We start from the raw sequence: 25,000 nt of genomic DNA, 5'->3' as shown, positions 1-25,000 counted from the left end.
TCCAGCACTGAGTACTGTAGGTGGGGGGGGTCTCTCTCTCTCTCTCTCTGTCTCTCTGTCTTTCTGTGTGTGTGACTCTCTCTATATACTCTCTCTTGTGGAAGGGGTCCTCCCTTACTGTAAATAGCAGGGGATATGAGTTAGGGGGGAGAGGCAGGCGGGTGTTTGGCGTTTGGTGTCGACTCTCCAGAGAAGAGGGCTTCGTAGTGGGTGGTGGGGGGGCTGGAGAGCCGCTCCCACACTATTGGCACCGGCAGCAGAGCCGGTCGGACCCCACCTGATGGCCTCCAGCACCGTTGGGGGACCCAAAATCAGTGAAGGTCATGAAGAAGTTAATTCAATGGCACTGTCACTGGTAACTCTAATTCAGTACCTAATCCTGAATAGGGAGAAAGTCTACCACCTTTACAACTTTAACATCTACACTGTTGTAGTCGTGCTTGCAGCGATTCCATTCTTCGTCAGTGGCTGAGTGTAGTACCCTTATCAAACCAGATCAAAGTTTTGCATACTTGAATAAATCATAAACTCCAGCGTTGCCACGTGCAAGCTGCAAATCTCTCTCCGTTGTTTTTAATTAGTAAAGAACAGACGAGACCATTTCTAGCCTAGTCTTGTAGCCACATAGCTTTATGGTGCCGTAGGAGGATGAAGAAGAGTAAGTAAGTCTAGAAAACCTTGGCAAAGTACCTCGACGTAATACTTTTTCGTTTCGATTATTGTCTTCCAAAAGAATGCGGGACCTTATACTCGTGGAGGAGAACAGGTGTTTTCAGGGGAGGACCCGCCCACTCTGTTCCCGTTTTTTGCCTTTTCGCCGCCGGCTTAGTCGGTCTGCCCAGCTTTCTCGCTCTCAGGGTTGGTCCTTGCCGCCACGATAACCTGCGCCGCGAGACGGGCCCCTGATTGATGGCGATGGAGATCCAGATAGGAGATTACAGCTGTGGGGGTGGGGGCAGGGTGTGAGAACGGGGAGTGGAGGGGTGGGGGGTAACTGATGAGTCGCTCTCAAGTTCTGCTGCTGCTGGTGGACGCTGTTGTTGGTGTCCTGAGCGGCTGGAGGTTTTAATTAGGGCTGGAGGTGGTGGAGGTCGGGAGGGAGGGTAGGAGGACAGATGAGTTGAGAAAGACAGAGAGAGAGAGAGAGAGAGAGAGAGAGAGAGAGAGCGAGATCATTGATTCATCAGCGTCCCCCACATGCCCCGTCAGCCTTGTGTGCGTCTCTCATCAGTCCATATCTAATGGCTGAAATGTATAGATAGCTCTGACGTGTTTCACTCAGGGTGGGGTGTAAAACGCTGATATCACAGAAGGTGGAACTCTTTCGACACGCACTGGGCTATATGATGCAGTGTTAGCAAAGCTACAGGTCCTTCTTCGCAAATGTGACGTGGAGAAAACACTTTTTTTTTTTTGTATCGTTCATTGGTGTGAACGTGATCTTTTCCTGTTCCTCCTATGTTTTTATCCCCCCCATCACACAAAAAGTCCATATTATGGAACGAATAGGGGATTTAATTCATGTTGATCTATGTGAACTATCCTTTAAACTCAAGGGGACTTTGTTCATTTGAGTTCCTTTTACAGTACCTCACCGTACTGACTCTTTTAATGCAGAGATACGTAGATGGTCCTTAATAATCGGACGTCTTTATTCCTGACATCCAAATAAATTCTTTCGATTTATCTTGAGATTAGCCCAATCAAAAAGTGTGAAAAGTGATCCGGTTTTCTTAAGCCACCCTACAAATGGCAACGTTCCTCCATTGCTAATGCTGAATGATTGCTGAGTTAAGCCACAACATTTCTTTTTCAAGAAATCACTTTAAATCCGCCTTAGATAGCGACATACAGTGTGTGGACAAAATAATGGAAACATACATGAAAAAACTGTTTAACTTTTAAGTAACCAAATCACAATTACAAATGGAGCTGCAGAGGTCTGACAATTAATATGAATATGTGAGCTATAAAGCAACTAAAGACAACTTGACAGAGTCGCAAGAAGGCTGACTAGTTGTCACCCAAAGGGAAGGAGTGTCAAAAATCATGACAGCATTATGCCAAACATGGACAAACTTCATAAGCAAAGAGATTCAGTAGTTGTAATTCGAAAAGGGATAGACAGACACTAAACAGGATAGCGGATAAATGTCAAGCACGACCGAAAAATGACCAGAGAATTGACGTAGCACCTCTGGGACGCAGTCTCAACAAAAACTACAGAAAGTGAGTTTCACAAAGCTCCAACAAAGTCATTAATTATCAACTCTAATTAGATATTAGGTATTCTACGCCGATAAATAATGGTGTTGTACCTTATTTATCCCCCTCTGCTCAAGCTGAACATTGAATACAAGAAAGAGTAAAGAGGCTTGCAATTGAAGTTTCTTTGTGCTTAAAATACGTAGGGAGCCTCTCTAAATTGCATTATGATTGCACAAGAAATCATTCCACAAGCTGTCATAAGTGTCAAACGTTTACTCCTGTGAAAGAAGTCTAGAGTCTAGGTCTCGACAGCAGCAGTATTCTTACCTATGTAGAAATTTCCAGAACTCTTTCCATCTCTGGTTACGGGCAGCCATCTCTTGAGAGTCATTGTGTCCAGTAATTGCTCTGCACGGTTGTATAACAGCCAAGGACTATGAGGCCATTTTGTAATACAAGATGAACCCTACGGTGCCAACACTGTTCCCCCACGACGCTCCCATATTCCAAGATAATTCCCCATTCACGCTGCTAAACAAATTCAAGAGCGGCTGCCAAGATGGAGTCAACCACCTTCCATGACGTCACCTGATCCGAACCTCATTGAATGTTCGTGGGAAGGGGTGGAGCTAAGGGCGCAAAGTGGATTTCTACCTTCTTCATCTCTCAAAGAATTGGAGACACTTGGTCTTGGAGAATGGTGTCCGCTACACACAGTTCAGGACTTGAAAGCAGTCCAAAAAGCAGTGTGGCTGATAATGTAATATATGTTAAATGTGCATTATTTTTCCCTGATTCATGCTTAGTCTTTTAGAGTGACATATCCAGAGTCTATACCATCAGGATATATCATCAAGATGCTGTACAGGAAACGTAAGCCATCTTATCTACTTGTGTGATCTATTGTTCAGTTGTACAACAGCACTAGGTGTGTCCTGCCCCATGTCTACGGTAGTATGACTAGTTCGCAGAAGGTTGGGATGGAGCGACCACAAGAGGCTCTGCTCCTTGTCGAGCCGTCGTCCGCCTAAACAGATTTAATGTCAAGTAGTCATCACGGTCCTTTATCAACTAATGAGATATCCTCATTAACCAACATATTGGCAGAATTTCCTTCCCTTGGTATTGATTTCCCTTGGCGGATTCCTGCATCTGACCATTCTGATCAAATCTAGCGCCTGACAAAGAGAACCAATAAGCACGACGGAGAATTGTTCTGATGCCAGGAGTGTTAGACAGGGATGCAGCAGAGATTGATGAGAGGAAAAGACGATCCGATCCATCTTGAATGCAGATAATCTTGATACCTTTTTGTACTATTATGCGTCGCTTGCGGAGCTAGTTCTGTCAGACAACCCGACAGCGCCACGCGCTACCTGCTTTGCTGCCTGCTTGCTGCTTTGCTTTGCTCCCTCCACCTCCCCTCCATCCACCTGCTGGGCTCGACTCTTCTGTCCAATGGGGGATTCCAGCTCATCGCTCCTATATTTCTAACTCAATAAGTATGCCTATGTTTGCTGTACACCTCGTCGGGAGTGATGAGCTGTAGAGCTCAGACGCCAACCTCCAACGATGCAAAATAAATAAAGATTATTTTAAAATAAAGCTAAGCGAAGTAAGTAAAGTGGTACCTCGACTTACGACTGCATCTACTACGAGTAGCGATAGTCGCAAAAATTTGTATCGACTCCAGGATACGACCGTGGAAATTTGCAATTGGTGCGTCGGCGGCCAGTCAGCAGTCAGTCAGCGGGCGACCTACATTGTGTGTGCAAGTAGTTTGTGGCTTATCGATATTTTGTTCATATTTACTGTGTTTGTGCTGTGTATTTTGTTTATTTTCACCCTTCATGATTTCATAATTTATATGGGAAAAATTGCTTCGACATACGACTGTTTTAACATACGACCGTTGTTATAGAACGAATTACAGTCGTAAGTCGAGGTGGCACTGTATAAGTAAATCTAAGTAAATCTAACCCTACTACATCTCTGTATGCCTTTTGACACAAATACTCTTCCACTGGCTTCAACGCCAGTGGAAAAAAAAAAGAAAAAAAAGAGAATCATCACCCAGCGAGCGCCAACATCATCATCCAGTCCCAGGTCTGATTCTCCTCAACCCATGTGTGGAGCGATGTGTGACTTCTGGCTGCCACCATTGGCAACACAATCCATCCCCCCAAACCTACCCCACCATCCCCACCCCACTCCCACACCCCCCCTTGACATGCTGCCAGGATGTCCGTTGGCTTGTCACTTGTCCAGACCCCCCCCACCACTACCACCATCACCACCCCCTTCTTCCTTGTTCCCTTCCTTCTTTCCTTCCTTCCTCCTCCGGGGCCACAAGACGGCTCACAGCAGTGTGTGATGTGCTGATCAATACACCACACAGGCTTCCAGGGAACCACTCGAAGCACAAACGACCAGGGGCCTAACTTTTTTTATACAATTTAAGTGCCATTCCGATCCAAAGGGATTCCATGAAGCCGTTATTTCGCTTCCCGACGCCAACTTTTATCATGTCCATTTTTAGCCGAGTATCAGGCCAAAAAACTGCAACAAGCAGTTGTGACAGATTCAGAATATTGACGATAATTGTATCAATCATTGGCTCGGTCATTCGCATCGTGTTTACATCTATTTCCATATCCATCCATCGATTCCGTATCATTGGTGATTAAAATCTCGGCTAACGAACGGAGACTAATATGGAAATAAAAAAAAACACACACACACCCTCCACCCCCCCACACTCTCTCTCCCTCCCTCACACTTAAATCACTTTCCATCTTACACCCTCTCCTTTTTTTTTTTTTTTTCTTACCCGCTATTTTTGTGCCCGTCGCCTCACCTCTCTTTCACTCTCACTCGCTCACTCTCGGTCCACCTCTCTCACTTTTCTTTTCTTACCTTTGGCTGTCTGTCTGCGCTCGCCTCTGCCCATCTCCCTGATGGAGGAGGCGAAGGAGAGAGCGAGTGGTAAGAGGGGAGCATGTACGTGTGAATAATAGAAGAGGGCAGCTTCACCCTAACGAGGTGTGTTTGATGGGCGACCCTAGCCGCAGAGCAAGGGGTGTGTGTGTGTCTGTGTGTGTGTGTGTTCATGTGCGTGTGCGTGTGTTCGTGTGCGTGTGTGTGTGTGTGTTCGTGTGTGTGTGTGTGTGTGTGTGTGTGTGTGTGTGTGTGTGTGTTTGTGTGTGTGTGTGTGTTCGTGTGTGTGTGTGTGTGTGTGGTCAAGGTGTTCTCCCACTCTCCTCCCTTTTATTATTAAGCGCAAATGCCTGCTCCTGTGTCTCATTGTCAGTTACCACAAAAGCCTCTCAGATGCTGGCACCTGGAAGTCAAATATTAATAGCCGCTAGCCTCAACCGATACACACGCACACACACACACACGTGTGTGTGTTTATGTGTTTGTGTGTGTGTGTGTGTGTGTGTGTGTGTGTGTCTGTGTGTGTGTGTGTGTGTGTGTGTGTGTGTGTGTTTGTGTGTATAGGTTGAGGCTAGCGGCTATTAATATTTGACTTCCAGGTGCCAGCATCTGAGAGGGTATATATACACCGATCTGCTACAACATTAAAACCACTGACAGGTGAAGTGAATAACATTGATCATCTTGTTCCAATGGCACCTGTCAAGGAGTGGGTTGTATTAGGCAGCAAGTGAACAGTCGACAACACATCAACTTGAAGTTGATGTGTTGGAAGCAGGAAAAATGGGCAAGCGTGAGGATCTGCGTGACAAGGGCCAAATTGTGATGGCTAGACGACTTGGTCAGAGCATCTCCAAAACGGCAGGTCTTGTGGGGTGTTCCCAGTATGCAGTGGTTATTACCTACAAAAATTGGTTCATCTAAGGACGACCGGTGAACCAGTAACAGGGTCATGGGCGCACATGGGACTATTGATGCATGTGGGGAGTGAAGGCTAGCCTGTCTGGTCTGATCCCACAGAGTAGCTCCTGTAGCACAAATTGCTGAAAAAGTTAATGCTGCTATGATAGGAAGGTGTCAGAACACACAGGGCATCGCAGCTTGCTGTGTATGGGGCTGCGTAGCCGCAGACCAGTCAGAGTGCCCATGCTGACCCCTGTACTCCACCAAGCGCGCCTACAATGGGCACGTGAGCGTCAGAACTGGACCATGGAGCAATGAAAGAAGGTGGCCTAGTCTGATGAATCACATTTTCTTTTACATCATATGGATGGCCAGGTGCATGTACGTTGTTTACCTGGGGAAGAGATGGCACCAGGATGCACTATGGAAAGAAGGCAAGCCGGCAGAGCCAGTGTGAGGCTCTAGGCAATGTTCTGCTGGGAAACCTTGGGTCCGTGCATTCATATGGTTACTTTGGCACGTGCCACCTACCTTAACATTGTTGCAGACGAAGTACACCCCTTCATGCCAACGGTATTCCCTGATGGCAGTGGCCACTTTCAGCAGGATAATGCACCCTGCCACGCTGCAAAAAATGTTCAGGAATGGTTTGAGAAACATGAAATGCTGATATGATGAGTTCAAGGTGTTGATTTGGCCTCCAAATTTCCCACATCTCAATCTGATCGAGCATCTGTGAGATGTACTGGAACAACAAGCCCAATCCATGGGGGCCCCACCTCGCATCTTACAGGACTGAAAGGATCTGCTGCTCACGTCTTGGTGCCAGATACCACAGGACACCTTCAGTGGTCTTGTGGAGTCCATGCCTCGACGGGTCAGAGCTGTTTTGGCGGCACGAGGGGGGGCTACACAATATAACTTGTTATTAGTGGTGGTTTTAAAGTTGTGGCTGATCTGTGTGTGTGTGTGTGTGTGTGTGTGTGTGTGTGTGTGTGTATATACGCACGCATTCACACACACACTGGAATCCCAAATTGAGTGACGTGATTTGACAGCTTCAGTTCTCCACACAAGAAACCCCGATATTGATATTACAGACATCTTGACAGGTGGGGTTTGAGAGGGAGAGAGATATTCTACATTCCATCTTTGATTGAGGGACGGTATGTCCCTGTTTCTCTGCCGGGGTGTCCTGTGTATTCCATTTTTTGCCCTCCCTCCGTGTGTGTGTCTGTGTGTGTCTGTGTGTGTGGGACGTCATTGTTTTTCGGTGGTGTTGAGCCCCGAGTTAACATTGTTTCAGGGGTTTTATGGGGTTCAGAGCAGCCAAGAAGGACAGGATTCCCGTTCCTGTGTGTGTGTTTTCCACACTGCGGAGGGAGATACCGCGTGCCGCGCAGACCCCCCTGCGCACTGACAGTTGGAAGCTGCGATGTAATTGCTGACATTGTCCAGAGAATTGAATGTAATGAAGGTAGCTGCTTACAGGCTCCTTCATTAGTACAGCTGGGCCTGGGGCACTCCCACTGTGTGTGTCTGTGTGTGTGTGTGTGTGTGTGTGTGTGTGTGTGTGCGTGTGTGTGTGTGTGTGTGTGTGTGTGTGCAAAACGCTGCATCCTGGGAAATAAGGGGAGTTTAGTGCTGCGCACGCTCACATGCACGCACGCACATACACATACACATTACCAACCGCCAACGCACAAATTAACAAACACATCCACAAACATTGGCACCGTGTGGAACATGCTGGTAGTAACTGTAATCCATCCTTTCCACTTCTTCCACTGTGTCCTCCTCAGTGTGGGGGTGTGGGATGTGTCAGAGGTGGCGTGGATATGTGTGTATTCAGAGGGGGGATCCAAGGGTACAGTACTTCTCACCCAGCAGTCCTGCTTCCATGTGCAGGCTCTCGTCGGTTGCGTATCGTGGAGTAGAGGGAAGTTCCAGCTTCCCCAAGCGTCAGCCAGGGCCGGACGCCGCCATTTGCATAATGCTGCGTGTGCGCCGGGCCACGCAGCCTGCTAGGATCGCTGCCGCAGAGTTCCCCCTCCTTTCGCTTTGTTCCGCCGATTTCACGACGATCGGCGGGACAATGCGCTAAAAGCCGCGGCCGTGCCGATCGGGCTTTTGTTTTGTCCCTTTTTCCGAAGTGCGGCTGGCATGAAATGGGATTTGTGGGCAGGGAATCAGGCGGCGAGGTGTGTGTGTGTGTGTGTGTGTGTGTGTGTGTGTGTGTGTGTGTGTGTGTGTGTGTGTGTGTGTGTGTGAGATGGGGTCGTGAATAGGGCAAGCAGTGGGACCTGAGGAGAGAGAGATGAGGACAGCTGATGTTTTGTCATCACATCGCCCCCACCACCACCACCTGGAGAACACGGGGGAGATGCAGTTTAGATAAACTTTCCACTTAGCGAACAACGTGTCACCGCCGATAAGGTCATGTTCCGCCGCCGCGGAAGAATCAGCTTGACAGCCGAACCTCCGGAGACATGTTCCGAGGTTTCAGGTTTGCTCTGCCCATCAAACTGGATTTCTGACTTGGAGACGTCCTCAGGTCTGACCTAAGCTGCGCGCTCCATCCCTTTCCTTCCTTGGTTCCTACTTTCCTTTGACCCCCCCCTGCCCCTCCTCTGAGTGGGAGATCACAGAGGAGCGGGAAGCACATTAAGCCTCCTCTATGAAGACCAATCAATACGTGATCTGATTAGAGCTCAACGCATACATTTCACTGCGAGCCACTAAAAGCCGACAGATAAAGAGTCTCTTCCTCCTCGCCAATGAAAGCCAACAGCCGTCATTCTGGGTTATTTTTTTCAATATTTTTTTCAAGCTCTACCATTCTCCAGCACCTCCCATCTTTGGTTGTATTTAATGGAGACTTCCCCTCCACTGCTACTGGGTTAGCGTAGCCCCCCCTTCACCCCCTAGTCCCCCTCCTGGGTGCAGTGCTGGCTTTCCCTGCATCAGCACCCCTGGTGTGTGTGTGTGTGTGTGTGTGTGTGTGTGTGTGTGTGTGTGTGTGTGTGTGTGTGTGGTGGGGAGTTATGGGAGCTTCTAAAATGGGGGGTGGGATTTGGGGGGTGGTATTAGAAAATGGGCTGCCACATGGATGCCAGTGTAAGCACATTTCTATTGAAATCAATAGAATTGCTAGTACAGCCTGCTTGGGCTTCCCTTCTGCACGCACACACGCACGCACGCACGCACACACACACACACACACACACACACACACACACACACACACACACACACAAACACACAGAAACCAACAGAAGAGAAGCCTAACAGAAAACAATACAAACAGTGGGATGTGGACATATTTTTGTTCATTAACATGTAAGCACTAACCTTTTTCTGCTGTCTTTGTTGGCAGCAGACCTTAAACTGAATGACCTTAAATTAAATGAATGAATCATTTTGCAATCTCCCTTTTTAAAAACAACTCAAAACACCTTTGAAAATTAAACGTATGTACCCATGAGTAGCATATATGCTGTGTAACACACATACAGGCTGAATAAGATATCCATTTAGAGTGCGGTGTGTGTGTGTGTACATACATGTGTGTGTGTGTGTGTGTGTTTGTTTGTTTGTGTGTGTGTGAGGGTACATGTGTGTGTACATATGTGTGTGTACACGTGTGTGTGTACGTGTGTGTGTACACGTGTGTGTGTGTGTGTACGCGTGTGTGTGCGTGTGCGCGCGCGCGTGTGTGTGTATAAACAGCTGCTGGAAATGCCACCAAGCGCTGGTTGGCCGTGGGCCCTACGCCATCCAAATGTCATGCTACATGGGGGAAAGAGGGACGATATACCTTACTCACACCAGCACACACAGTCGCAGGGTCACACACACACACACACACACACACACACGCATCCTCCTGCCGGGCTACGTGATAAAACCGCGTGAGTGAGTAGACACATTCATCACGGTGGCTGTCATTAGACACAGGGCTCATTATGCTTAGAGCCTGTAATTTATTATTAATGTGTACATGTGTGGTGGGTGGGGGTGGGGGTGGTGCCGCATCCCAGGCTGTATCCCAGGTCTCTGCACCCCCTTCCTCCACCACCTCCTCCCAGATCCCCAAAACGATCCACGCTGGAAGACTTGGGTCTTTGCCAAATGTCCACACTTGCTCAAAAAATCCTGAATTGTCTTGTTCCTTCACGGTGGCCATTTGTCGTTTTTTCCTGTAGTGTATCGGGTCCCTTTTTCCCAGTAATGTCCCAGTATAGTCAAATTGGCGTTACTAAGTCTGACTAAGCATACGGTCACAGTTTACACACACACAGAGAGAGAGAGAGAGAGAGAGAGAGAGAGAGAGAGAGAGAGAGAGAGAGAGAGAGAGAGAGAGAGCAGACTTTCATAGACCACTTAAGCTGAGATGTCTGATTTTACAGTCACGTCATGGTTTTAAAGTCACATCCAGCAGAGGCTCCTCTTTGCTCTTCCCCAGTGATAATCCAGGCCTTGCTGACGGACCAGTGTTTAGACGACAGGACTAAGATGAAACAGACTGGGTTTGTTCGGTTGAGGTCTAAGGACAATGCTCTCCCTGCTGATTGACGAGGGGTTAAATTGTCCAGGGGCAAATTGAAAGAAAGATATTGAAGGGGCTCCCTTGCTGAGGCTACTATATATTGTGTGAATATTACTACAATTACAGTAATATTGACATACCTTCTACAGTGATGTTCTCTATCTACAGTATCTAAATGTTTTCGCAATTATGTGAAATTTTGTGTGTGTGTGTGTGTGGGTGTGTGTGTGTGTGTGTGTGTGTGTGTGTCTGTGTCTGTGTGTCTATGTGTGTGAATTAGAAATTGTGTGCATATGTTGATGTTTGGTAATTTGGTAATTGTAATTGTGCTGTATTTGTAATTTGTTGCTTATGGTGTATGTGTGTGTGAGTAAGTGGTCATGGTTTTCGTTAGCTCTGGTGTGTCCAACGCTATGACTGGTGGTCGTGTGTGTGCATTTGTGTGTGTGTATGTGTGTGCTGACTAAGTGCCCTGACGTCGGGGCACTTCCTCCCTCATGTTTTATGTATTTTCTGGGGAGACTGACAGGGAAGCAGGGCCTCTGAGGCCCAGGGTGAACACCGAGGGTCAGCGCACCCCCCCCTCCCCCTTTCTTTCCTTATCTCTACCTCTCTCTAACTTTCTTTTTCTCCTCCATCTCTAACTTCTCCCATCCTACACTCACCATAGTGGACACACTGCAGTCTGCAGCAGTGGCAGCTCATCCAATGGCCTCCCAAATTCCCAAACCTATATATACTCCTTGTAGGATGCTGTGTGTGTGTCTAAACCTCTTTCACATGTTACACTTGCTCTATTTGCTCTCTCTCTCTCTCTCTCTCTCTTTCTCTCTCTCTCTCTCTTCCCCATTCTTTCACTCCATCTCCCTCATTGCTTCCTTGATCTTGGTTAGCGTGCAGCTGGATGCTGGGTTGGGCCCGCAGGGTGCAACCTGGAGTGCGTGGTTAGAGCCGCCGCAATCATTTGGGCAGATCGTGATCTTTTTGTAAAAGACATTACATCATATTCTGCCATCCAAATTCGGTGGGAATTTTAAGCCCAATATTATAGAAAATTAGGCAAATGAACCGTCTACTCAAATGTTTATCGTTCCGACATTCGTGGCTTTTCGTCCCAAGGTAAATGGGTTTTATTACACGGTTATAGACAAACAATAAACAGTAAAATAAACATAAAAGACAATTTATCTCAATTAATCGCAATTATTCGGCAACTAAAATGTCTCGATCGTGACTGCCCTATATGTAGTAAGATCATGGATCTGAGCCCGTGTGTCGTACCCACTCGGAGACTGAGCTCCTTTTGTCTCACGTGGGGAAGCGGTGGTTATTAAGCATAAATGATTAGCCGCAGTATTAGCAATTTTGTGCGTGCGTGCGTGGTGTGATGGCTACGTCGGCCTTGTCGGGTCTGGTGGGTCGTTTGCCGGCTGGCACGACAGTAGCAGGTGGAGTGTCACATACACACACACACACACACACACACACACACACACACACACACACACACACACACACACACACACACACACACACACACACACACACATCCGCGGAATTATGTAACTCCACCCACAATTTAGATCTCCCTTCAAATAAATGAAAATCAGGCACCCCCATCACCACCACCACCACCACTGCCGCCATCACTCCTCCGGATATAAATAGCGTTTTTCAAATCTTATCTAGAAAACAGTGTTGTAGAGGGGAGAGGCTTTGAAATGCAGCCCCGACGATTACAATCCCATTGTTACGCCCCCCCCCCCCCCCCCCACACACACACACACACACGCACACACACACACACACACACCCTCCATTCTCCCGGCTGCTTACAGTAAGCCTGAGGAGCTGTGTGTGTGTGTTGTGTGGTGTAATGTGTGTAAGTTGGTGCAGCTCGTGTGTATGCGTTCATCTGCATCGCAGTGTGATGAGGGGGTGGCTGATGGTGAGATACCGTGTGTGTGTGTGTGTCTGTGTGTGTGTGTGTGTGTGTGTGTGTGTGTGTGTGTGTGTGCGCGCGCACGCCTGTGCGTGGCGGCTGGGTGGTGTGTCTTGTGTGATGATGGATGCCGTATTCCTGCTGCTTACCCCACTGCTCCTCTCAGAATTAACAAGGTTGCTAAGATACGGTGGGCTTATATTAGATTAGTTTATCTGCTGTTATTGCTGTTACTATATTTTACCCGGCACCGTGAAGCCATTATTAATTTGGAAATTTACCCTGCCATGGAATTAAGACGCTGGTATTTGTACACTACTGCTCTGCTCTGCCTCCTCCTCTCTTCTCCCCTCCTCTCCTCCTCCCCTCCTGGCTAGCAGTGGCTTGCACCACTGTAAGCCCCCCAGTCAGATGTCTTCCCCACCCCACTACAAACTGGAGGCGGATCCATACCTCTATTTACCATTAAGCCCCATTTAATCCCAGGCCCCAGGGCCCACTGTTTCCATCTGACACGGAATAAGCCAATCAGAGGGGAGCCGGGGGGGGGGGGGGGGGGGTGATGTCACTTTGGGCGGGACTCATTGGTGTTGCGAGGGCGTCGGCTCTCCCACCGGCGGATGTCGGCCCTATCCAGCGGCTGACCTGCACGGCGGGGCCGGAGGGCCATTGGCACTTCCGTCGGAAGATTAAAAAAAAAAACAGGCAACAATTGGAGCCAAATGGGGTGTTCACACAAACGTAGAGAGAGACGCTCCAGCGATCCAGATTAAACGTTCTCCACCGGCCGATCCAAGCCGAATTTCCCTTTGTCCCTTTGCTAATCGTGAACCAAGTGACCGATTCCCCCGGAAAGAAAATTGAATTTAATTGGTAGAGCTTCATGTCACAAACGTATTACTTGTTAATGATGGTTCACCGATAGATACTTTACACACATGTCTAAAACGTTTGCCGATGTTGCCATGGTTTTCTAAACGAACCTTCCGGAAGGGATCAAGCTCACTGATAACTTTGAGGACTCCCATGAAATTCCCATTTGTCAGAGCAGTCGTTTGCAAAAACCTAAGCCGACGCGTAATTTTTGTTGCGTTTGTGTTCGTGTAATGACGGTAGAATCAGTATCGCTCCTTTTTTTTTTGACGGACGTGTCGAGTATTCAAGCAGATCCCTCCAAGCCGGCCTTTCATAAAAAAAAAAATTGCCTGGATGGTTTTTGCTAGAAAGTAAAAATAGGGTCCACCCGCCTCCCAAATTCCTTTTTAACCCCTCTCCATCCGTCATCCGCCAAGTGTAGGGAGCTCCAGTGCCAAAAATGACAGTCACACACTGTCATGGTTGGACTGGAAGCAGACGCTGGCACTGGCTCCTCAGATGAGCGCTGTTTAACGCTTTGACAACTTGTGTCAGATTTCTGTTCCGCGGAAAGATGTTCCGGGGGTGTGTTTACATGTGTTGATTTATGCGTATTTGAAGGCAAGTAGGGTTGTCCTTTTTTTTTTTTGTTGTTGTTGTCATTGGGTTTGAATGTGCCCGAATGCGCAGAGTAGGTTTCGATTGCAGGCGTGTGCGCTTGTGTACAGTATGTGTGTGTGTGTGTGTGTGTGTGTGTGTGTGTGTGGAGTTCCGTATGCGTGTGTGCACGCTCGCACGCACCCACACGTGTCTAAGGATCTGCTTAAGGGGAAACCCCATTAGCCTGGGATTCCAGGGAGATAATGAGCGCAGACTGCTTTATGTTGTGGAAATGATTGAGTGGCACATACTGTAGTAGCAGTCCATGAAGCCCCTCTGCTGCCGTCTGACAGCCAGACAGCTCAGCCAGCTAGCGAACCAGGCTGCCGCTATCACACAGACAGCACTTAGCCCGTTAGCTAACCTAGCTCCCTCCATTACAGAGAAACAGGGAGAGAGCCGAACAGCCCGGGGAGTCATCCCCGTGTTTCCTCTGCCTATGTTGCGTCAACACATTTTTTTCCGATTTTGGGTTGTATGTTCCCTCAACCCTATGTACCCTCATAGAGTTGATGGAACTAGGGGCTGAGGGAACATAGGATGAAGGGAACATGAGGCTAAAGGAATTTAGGATTGAGGGAACATATGGAGCCAGGCTTCCTCCATCACAGACAGATGGGTAGCGGGTTAGATTAGCTAACCTAGCTACTTCCATTATACTGTATATAAACACAGTCTACCTGCCAGCTAGCCAACCTAGGGACCTCAATGGCAGAGATCCCTTAGCATGCTAGCAAACCTAGCGCTCTAAAAGAGAAGTACCAGCCAGCGGGGTGAGCCAGCTATTGAACGGACGGGCAAATAATCACCTGATGAGAGAATTAATGTGTAGGCTGCCTGAGAGACGGAGGGATGCTACCGAGGCAGCTCGCTCTGTTTCAGACATGGCCGCCTGGCTCCCCGCGCCCTGCTTCGCCCCCAACGTTATCACCTCCAGGGGGAGAGAGAGCGCATATGAGGAAGGTGGGGTGGAGAGAGAGCTTCATAATCATTTTATCTCCATCGTATGTGTACCTTTCTGAGCCTCTCTCACTCCGCAACCACCCCCCCCCCCCATTAGGCGCTATTCACGCAAGTCTCTCTCTCTCTCTCTCTCTCTCTCTCTCTCTCTCCCTCATTCTTTTATTCTCTACATGTTGAGATCTTTCTCTCTGCTTCACGCTTGCTTTTGCGCTCTCTATCCATTTCTCCCCGCTTTCTATCCCTCTTCTGTCATCTCTTCATCTCTTTCCCTCGTGCCATGGTCTCTCCTGATCTGTTGATGTGCCGTGATTAACCCTTAAACTGTGTGTGTGTGTGTGTGTGTGTGTGTGTGTGCGTGCGTGCGTGCGTGCGTGCGTGCGTGCGTGCGTGCGTGCGTGTGTGCGCACGTCTAGATCCCATGTGTACATGGTTCTGCCCTGTGTAATTCTTCTAAAGCACAGGCCTCCTGCTCTCCTCCCACTGCTAAAGCCCGGGGACATTACATCACACACACACACACACACACACACACACACACACACACACACACACACACACACACACACACACACACACACACATGCAAAGGTAAAGGGGAATATCAAATGATATGTATAAATATACCTAGCAAAAATAGAAGACTAGAAATGTTTAGAAATGTTGCAATCTGTCCATCTGTCTGTCTGTCTGTCTGTCTGTCTGTCAGTCTGTCTGTCTGTCAGTCCGTCCGTCCATCAAGATGTCATTGAAATCTTGACACCATTACAATCCACTGTTTTACAGGATTTGCATGGTTTCACGACGCAATTCACGACGACGAATCCCCTTCGTCGTTGTCAGTCTTTTTGTCCGAGTCAGTCTTCGGTCTTGTTTTGACCTTGACATTCTGCCTCCAAACTTGTTTTTGTCGGAGGGTTTTGTTTGGCCTCGTCCAGAGCTCAGCCCTCAAACCAGGCGGGTGGACTTCCCGATAATAAAATCTGGAAAGAGGGGAAGGACCTGCCGGCCCCGACCTCCGGCGCGGCGCGCGGCTTTTTCGGGCGAGCGTGTTTTCGAGAGCGGGAGCCTTCCGTCGGTCGGGTGAAGTGCGACCCGCGGGGGACTCGAGTTGTAGGCGTGGGGCCTCCGCCTCCGCCTCCACCTCAGACGCCGAAGCGCCCATCTCTTCTTGTCTTTGGTCCGGGGCGAACACCTCCCCGGACGCGGTGGAGAAGCGCCAGTGTCTCCGCGTCCCAGAGAGGCCGACACGCCCGGTGGGTCCGACCCCGCCGGTCAGGTCCAACGGTGGAGGTCAGACTAGAAGGCAGCTCCGCCCAGTCCCCACCCTGTAAAACAACGCAAGTTGAAGAAACACTGACGATGAAAACCCTCCCCCCCCCCCCCCCCCCCCCAAATCCAGCAGTTCGGGTAAGACGACCCCTTCGCCACCGTAGACTCAGGGCACAAAGGTAGGGAAAGCCTCCCCTCCTGTTTTCCTCTGGTTTCATCCAAGCATCTGCGTTCCTGTCTCTCTGCCTGTCTCGCCTCGTAGTGCTTGTCCAGCCATGTAGAAGGGTTGACCTTTCGCGAGCTGTCGACCGCATGTGCAGTGGGGAGCGGCGCCCTCTGGGGGTTGATCAAGGGCACTGCGGCCTCTCCATGCGGTCATCCGAGCACTCTGCACGGCCATGGATGACACTCATTGAGCTCCTCTCTCTCTCTCTCTCTCTCTCTCTCTCTCTCTCTCTCTCTCTCTCTCCCGAGTTTCGACCGCAATCACAATAAAAACGGACTTGAGCAGTAATTACGTGTTCCGTTCTATGCTTTGGGGACGGGTTTCGCGGGCTCACCGTCCTCCTGGGTTTCCTAAAACTAGCTGGGGAAAGGTGCGGGGTGGTGCGCCAGGACCGCTCCCTCTCCCCCTCCCCTCCACCCTTTCCTCTCCTCTCCTCTCTCAGCTCTCTCTTCACCCCCCCCCCCTCCATCTTCTTCAGCTCCTTCAGCTCCTGCACACAGGATCACATTAATATTCCTTTGAAGCCTGTTTCAACCGCAGCGAGATCCCCCCCCCCCCCTCTCTCTCTCTTTCTCAAACTCTCTTGCTCTCTACCTCTCTTTCACTCTCTACTATCTCCCCTGTTTCTCTCTTACACTCTCCCCTCCCTTGCTATCGTTTTCCAGAAGGGAACGCCTCCCCCCTGCTTCGCCCAGGAGGAGGAGGAGGGGGGTGGGGGGCACAGTTTTATTACCTTTTAGCCAGGAGTTTCCCCTCTTCTAGGCATCCTCATGTACACACACACACACACACACACACACACACACACACACACACACACGTATGAAGGGGTGGTGGGTGCCAATGCCTTTGACGGAGCGTGTTGATTGGTTCAGAATGGTTGCCGCGTCTTGTAGGAGAGTGGAACGGCTATTTTTAGATCAAGGGGTAGCTGGGAGAGAAAGACTGAGGAACGCTGTGCGTGCGCAGATGTGTGTGTGTGTGTGTGTGTGTGTAAGTGTGTGTGTGTGTTTGTAAGGAATACTGCAGTCAAAAAGGGAAGTTCCCTCTTCTCACACACACACACACACACACACACACACACACACACACGCGCGCGCGCGCAGACACACACACACACACACACACACACACACACACACACACACACACACACACACACACACACACACTTAGGCGGCATTGCCCCTCTTAAGCCAGGGCAGTGCATGCTCCCTTTTCTGTTCTCTCCGCCTCGATCTCTCTCTCACTCCTCTCTCCCCCCTCCCGCCTCTCTCTCTCTCTCTGTCCCTCTCTCTGTTTCTCTCTCTTCCTCAGCTGAGTCGGTGTGCAAATGTCAGCACTCTGCCCGTTTATTTGCCAGAGCCCAGAGCAGCGGTCTGCGCTCTCTGTTTACCTCTGTCTCCACAGAGCGCCAGCCCCACAGGCAATCCCATTCTCTTCACCCCCAGCTCTGTCTTTCTCTCTCTCTCTCTCTCTCTCTCTCTCTCTCTCTCTCTCGTTCTCCTGCAGTTTCCCTCCCTCGTCCTTTCTCTCATTCCCTGTCAGTCTCCTTCCATCTTGCCCCCCCTTACCCCAGCTCTTACTCAACTCAGATCACCCTCCTTCCATCCCTCCATCCCTCGGCTGCTCCAGTCTCTCATGGATCATGTCAGTTCATCGAGGGTCCGCTGGCGTCTTGACATTTCCGGTCTTGTTGGTGGCCGATGAGTCAGTCCGATCTTTTTTTTTTTTCACGGAGTAGCCCTCGACAGCCTCAACCTCGACCCCCTCCACCTCCACCTCCATCTACGGGACGCGCTTCTTGTTCCACGTCCTTTTCTAGTCGCTGAGGCCGTCCCTCCGCATTTGGCCCCGTCGCGAAACACCTCGTCCCTCTTCCTCCTCCCCGTCCTCTTCCTCCTCCTTGTCTTGCCCAATCCATCACTCCGTGTGTGTGAGCACGACAACCGTGACTCACGGCTCTCACCTGCCCGGCCGAAAAGCCCCGTTCAGGAAGGGGGGGGGCGGGGGACGCGGGGGGGGGGGGGGGGGGGGGGGGGGGGGGTGCATTTTTGGGCCAGTCGGTATAAAACCGGAGCCCGTGGTTCCCTCCTCATGAATCGAAAGTAAAGGACAGAGTGATACGGAAGAATTTCGAAACAAGTTTTGACTCGAGTCAAAGCATTTGAGGTCGTCTGTGACATATAATGTACTTAAAATGTCTTCTTTGTCTCTCTCTCTCTCTCTCTCTCTCTCTCTCTCTCTCTCTCTCTCTCTCTCCCCCTCTCTCTCTCTCTCTCTCTCTCTCCCTCTCGTGCTCCCTGCAGTGAGCGACAGCTGTTTTCGGAACCTTGCAGAGGACCGCAGCGGCATCAACCTCAAAGATCTCGTCCATGATCCCTCTCTGTGAGTACGGGCGGTGGCCCGCGGAAGAGAAACGATGACGATGATGAAAAATAAACCATGGAGTTGCACTGCATCTTCACGCATGTCATCAAAGCACTTAGTCTCAGTGCAGAGGCACTATTTGTGTGTGTTTGTGTGCGTGTTTGTGTGTGTGCATAAGAAACCTCAGTGCAACCGAGCTCCTAAAAATATCTAGTGCGCGCGGCATCTCTCTAAACGCGGAGGGAAAATTCCCAGGATGCACGGCGGCTGCGACAAGAACAAGAGCTGCGGCGTTTGCTCTTCTTGTGATACGTCTTGAGTCACCGTTTGGAGCTGTTTGCTCAGAGGAGCGAAACAGGTGACGGGGTGGCAGCAGTGGGGGGGGGTCTAAATTCAGAAACTGTCGTTATTTCTCGGGCCTTCTCGGGGAAAAACCAATAACCTCCAAATGTGAAAATACATTAATAAAGGGGAAATTTGGAAGCCCTGTTCCTTCTAGATCCTGCTCTTGCAGAGACTTCTGCTTTTGCTCGAAACTATAAATTGTTGTCTTCCTCACACAGTGATTTCACAGAGAACCTGTACTCTAAGAATTTCTGAATATATCTTATTGCTTACAGGTGTGTGACACTGCATAGCCCAAAAGTGGCTTGGGGGTCCGTTTCGCGTGGACCACGGACATATAAACTGATCAGCCACAACATTAAAACCACTGACGGGTGAAGTGAATAAAATCGCTGATCTCCTTACAATGGCACCTGTCAGTGGGTGGGATATACTGTATTAGGCAGCAAGTGAACAAGAAGTTGTTGAAGTTGATGTGTTGGAGGCAGGAAAAAATGGCCAAGTGTAAGGATCTGAGCAACTTTGACAAGGGCCAAATTTTGATGGCTAGACGACTGGGTCAGAGCATCTCCAAAATGGTAGGTCTTGTGGGGTGTTCCTGGTATGCAGTGGTTAGTACCTACCAAAAGTGCCGGGTGAACCTGTTGAGCACAAATTGCTGAAAAAGCTAATGCTGCTATGATAGAAAGGTGTCAGAACACACAGTGCATCGCAGCTTGCTGTGTATGGGGCTGTGTAGCCGCAGACTGGTGCAGAGTGCCCATGCATCCACCTCCGAAACCGCCTACAATGGGCACGTGAGCATCAGAACTGGACCATGGAGCAATGGAAGAAGGTGGCCTGGTGTGATGGATCACATTTTTAGCCCTTAGACCAGTTGGAAACCACTGGCCTATAAATTGAACTATGATTGTAGGTCAGTAGGCACGTGTGCTCGTTGATCAGAGACCACACTTAAATTCAGACTTTCCCTCCTCTGGACTGGTTTTCACCATTCCCAGCATCATAATATGATATTGTACCTCTGCATCTCAGACCGTGATGTTAGAAAAACCCCAACATCACTTGAGGAGCACAGGTTTTTTCGTTGAGATGTGCGGTCCGTCTCATTCGCTGCCCTCCAGACATCCTCCTCATTCTCAATACAGCTATTGATTTCCCCATGTTGCCCCGTTACAGCATCACAGGGGCTCAATATCAATGTAGTGTTAGTCCTCCTTGCCGCCGATCGCCGTACGAATCCATCCATGTCATGTCACATGTTTACCGTATGATGTTTGTGGTACGAGCGTTTCTGCAAGTCACGCTAGATGCTATGGATAAGTGAGTGACAGCTACCCCTGATCCCGGGCCCAATTACCTAGAGCCAAGACATACAGTATGTGGCTGCTGAAACTACACCGCCCCCACACCACACATTATATTTCTGATGCTTCCTTATCAAAGAGACATAAGTAGCTGACTTGCTAGCCTTGTGTGGGTCAAGGGATGATGTTGCTGAAATTTCACGCGGGTCACATTCGTCTGCAAATAGTTGATTAGGCAGTCTCACTTTAAACAACCAGTTTAACAAATAGATTCACTTCAAATTCAAAGAGAGATTGATTGCTAGCAGGCTAAACACTTTGCAACCAACTGAATGCCGATCACTGAGTGCACGAACACCCTCTGGCTTCACCTGTCAGTATGGAATCCTTCTATTTGGAAGGAATTAATCAACTGGTGTTGATTGTTGCTGTCAGGCGTTAATTAGGAGGCAAGTGGACCAATCAACCAATCTCAATAAAGAACCTTAAGGTGTACGACCACAACGCCCTGTAGTTATCTACTGTATGTCCAGTCTATGTTGAATTGACAAAAATGTTGAAGAGATTTTTAAAGGATTAATGTGATCAGTGTCTAAAGTCTCGTCAACGAGTCGCATAGTTAATATTTATCAAGGTATGGTGAAGATGAATGGCTCCATTTGAAAATGGAGCCATTCATTTTCAACACCGACATGTTGAGCAAATGGTGGTTAGGGGGCGACTTATAGTGTACCATGAATCCAACAATTTCCTCCTGACAGTATGAACAATAGGTTTCAGGTTGGAATAAAAATAAGAAATTAAAAAAAACAGCTTTCCCTTGTTCTAGAATGGGAGAGCCAGCCAGACAGACAGATGGTGTGTGTTAATATATATCTGCTCTGGTGTGTCGTGGGAACGAACCGGCCCCCACTTGCCATGTTAATCCACGTCGCAACACGTGTCACTTCCCCCCCATCAGGTCGATTGTCCAGAACGCTGTGTCCTCATTGTGCCACCGTAAGGAGGGAGGGAGGGAGAGAGGGAGAGAGAGAGAGAGAGCATATGAGGAAGGTGGGGTGGAGAGAGGGAGAGAGAGAGAGAACCATAATGACCGCATCTCTCTGGAGCACACACATATACACACAATCAATCAATCTGCCCCGTTTGGCACCCGGGAGCATCCAGAGGTGGGTCAGATGGTGAGGAATAAAATATATGAGCGAGAGAGGGAGACTGGTCAGGATGATGAGACTCAAGGACACACAAAGGAGGTTGGAGAGGAAGTGTGTGTACATGTGTGGGTCCTCTCAAGTTTGTTCTTCTACCGTGTGTGTGCGGCCATGTCCTCACGTAAATGATGTATGTAACCATGATGTACTGTATGTTCGATTGTGTGTGTGTGTGTAATGTATCAGTGCTCCGTGTGAGATGGCAGGAGTATCATTGTTTGAGTTGAGATAATGGTTCCATTGGGGGGCATGCCGTGCGTGTGCGTGTGTGCGTGTGTGTGTGTGTGTGTGTGTGTGTGTGTGTGCTTGTGTGTGTGTGTGTGTGTGTGTGTGTGTGTTTTTTGAAGGTTGAGTGAAGCTCCCACTCGTCAAAAAGGGTATCAATTATGTAGTTTTATATGGTTTATTCAACTATTAAATTATCATATTAAATTACTTTTATTTACGGGGCAGCACCCCTTTTATTCAAAGGTCTCATAAGTATTGGAGGAGTTCTTGTCCGTTACATTTACTACGATCGTCACCTCTTAAGGAACACAAACTGACGCACTTCTTTCTAATAAATGGGATTTATTTTATCATGCAAATGAAATAATAGTAAAACATATGAAAAATCGAATTAATTGTAAAATAAACGATAAAGAAAATAAATGATATAGAAAGTAATATTAAAATATGAAAATAGTAACATCATTATAAGGAAAGTAGTAAGCAGTGAATACAGGATTTAAGAATGGAGTCACACTTTAACTCAGAAACAATAGAGAGGTAAGAAGTTATGTGACTCTTTCCTCAAAATAATAAAATGAGGCACACGCCAAGGACAGTTGACTTTGCAAAAAAAACGAGAAGAATTTATGTTGATGGGTTGATGAGACTCAGGTTGATTTTTGAATTTAATTCAACATCAACCCGTTTCAAGAAGCAGAATTGGAAGCCTTTTGTCTTACGGATCACTGAGTTGTGGTGGAGAGTTTCAGCGGGCTTTCCAAAGCTTAGGTGCACCGATTGGAGTCCGCGGGCAGTTGCGGCAGCTCGTCTCGTCCCCCGGTGATTTTCAGCCATGTCATGTGGGAGTCAGCGGTCAGCGATTTGGACGGTGCTGAGAAAAAAGTGGCTGGAGCAGGCTTCTTTAGTATAGTTAAATTGCGTGTGCACTTTAGCGGAAACAAAGGCTTAAAGAAAAGAAATGGAAAAACCAAAAAGTCTAATAAAAAGAGAAGTTCTTAAATTCGAGTGAGGTCCGGCCTCACGATACCTGGTCGATGGCTCCTTTTAGACACTGGACTGAGGAGGAGTTTGGGTGTCTCCCCTTCTCAAAATGTTGGAGGAGGCGGAGTTTTTGTGCGCCTCCGTTCTTACTGACTGCTAATCTTTCCTAGCTAGTGAATGTAATTTCTGTACACACAAAAGTCACATAACTTCACACAACACTATGTTCAGACCAATTGAAGATTTTGAAGCAAACTCTTCTGATAATGTTTGACATGCAAACACATAAAAAAAGAAACACATGGCATCGGTCATCTTTCAAAACCGTACTCTCAGTAACATAACATTCGTGACTAATTAACTATTAAGATGATTTCTTATTTCTAACTGTTAAAACATAATTTCAAGACTCCTAATAAATGGCATAAAATCATCGTCTTTGACTGGTCAACGCACAATGAACATTGTTCTCTTGGTGGTTACTGCGACTTCTACATGTTTGCCGCTACATGGAAACCTGGCAACATGAAAGTTACTACATTTAATAAGTATTAGTAACTTTTTCCAATTTACATCGTACAGTGATGAGAGTTGGATCATTTTTCATAGAAACATCTGCAGAAATGATCTTACTCAGACTTTGTAGACACCAAGGAGTAAATGGAGATGAAAATCATTCAGGTAAGTCTTCTATTTTATGGGCTGGCCTAGAAGACAATGGTTCTCCATGGGGGCTTGGACCAAACAAAAGAATGCGGGTAACGTATGGAGAGAGAGGGAAACAGGGGGCTTGTTGGCTCAGTCTCGGCCGAAGCAACAAAACAGAGCCGTAATGGTCATCCTGTCTGACTTTGTTCCGTCCCAATTGGCATCTTTACTGTTTAGGAATGCAGAAAAGTGTTACAGATCCTGTGACCTCAGCGAGGGTTTCTCACCGCCTGCTGGTGAGTCTCTGGGGAAGAGAGTCCAGGAAAGGCAGTCCTGGCTGTGTCCGTTACACCTAAATCAACTTAATACCGGCCAATAAATGGCACTTTTGGGAGCCCCCGTGGCTCTATCATGGTCACTTTGTGCAACAAGTGAATAAAATAATATTTGTACCTCGAATGTTACCAGTTCAAGTTTTTTGAAATGCTCATTTGAGTCATTCTGTCTGAAGGGTCTCAAAAGTGTTGGGAAGAATGTGAAATCATTCTGGCACGTCATTTATCATTTCAAACAAGGGGATCAGATTTTGTCCCAGGTGTGATGTTGATTCTGGATTGCAGCCAATCACCTTTAAGCCGTCATTTGCATATACCTGCCCCTAGACGCTGCCTAGCTTGGGTTTTAATTCTTGCTCAGGGAGACATGAGGCAGGATATTGGACTGGGTAAGCTGTCACACTGTGAGATAGCCATTCATGTCCAGGTATGTGAAGTAGTGACAAAATGTTCGGCTCTTTTTTGAGACTTGGTTCGAATTGTTCTGGAAACTGGAAGGGAGACAAAGTGATGCGTAACAATAATGATGAAAAAAAACCAAAATATATATATGGAGTGATGTTTCTGATTGAAAAAAAAACATAAACATGTTTGTGGAATGATATAAAAATCATCAAATTGGGGAAAAACAAGGTCTGTTAAGGGTCATGCCTGATTGGAGCATAGCATGATACAAAGCGAGCCACGCTAGCGCGCTGACAGTCCCATGCTGTGTCCTCTGCTTCTCAAGGTCAAATCCCTACGGACAGATGGGGGAAGATTACTAAGGAAAGTATGTACAGCGCTGCACGGTAAGCCATCTGAGAAGCGTGGTTCATGGGAGGGCCAGTGTAATGTTGAAATCAATGCGCTATATCTTGACGGAGCTCTGGTCCCGGTGTTTTAAAACCAGGGATTCCTTTAATTTCATTTTCAGGTTTCTCATTTGTATGTAGAAAATGAGATGAGAGTAAAATATTAGGTGTCAAGGTGTATTCTGCCTTGTTCTTTAGCTGTGGCTATAAGTGCAACAAGTAAAAAAAAAGGGCCTGGTCCCTTAACTCACTGAAATACAAAATGT

At 48.1% G+C, this 25,000-nt stretch overlaps 1 protein-coding gene across 1 annotated transcript in view; it reads left to right on the top strand.

Moving 5' to 3' along the window:
* gphnb (gephyrin b) overlaps positions 1-25,000 on the top strand; it is a gene marked incomplete at its 5' end in the record, with an annotated part of 80,372 nt that overhangs the window by 5,894 nt on the left and 49,478 nt on the right. Inside the window, one exon of the mRNA XM_079996815.1 lies at positions 18,822-18,900. Within this exon, the coding sequence (XP_079852941.1) occupies positions 18,822-18,900 (79 nt within the window). The remainder of the gene's footprint in view (positions 1-18,821; positions 18,901-25,000) is intronic.

The sequence above is a fragment of the Zeus faber genome, assembly GCF_960531495.2.
Source record: "Zeus faber genome assembly, chromosome: 2".
NCBI classification, from domain to species: domain Eukaryota; kingdom Metazoa; phylum Chordata; class Actinopteri; order Zeiformes; family Zeidae; genus Zeus; species Zeus faber.
Note: the sequence above shows the minus strand (reverse complement) of the source record. Positions and strands in the feature narration are given on the sequence as shown.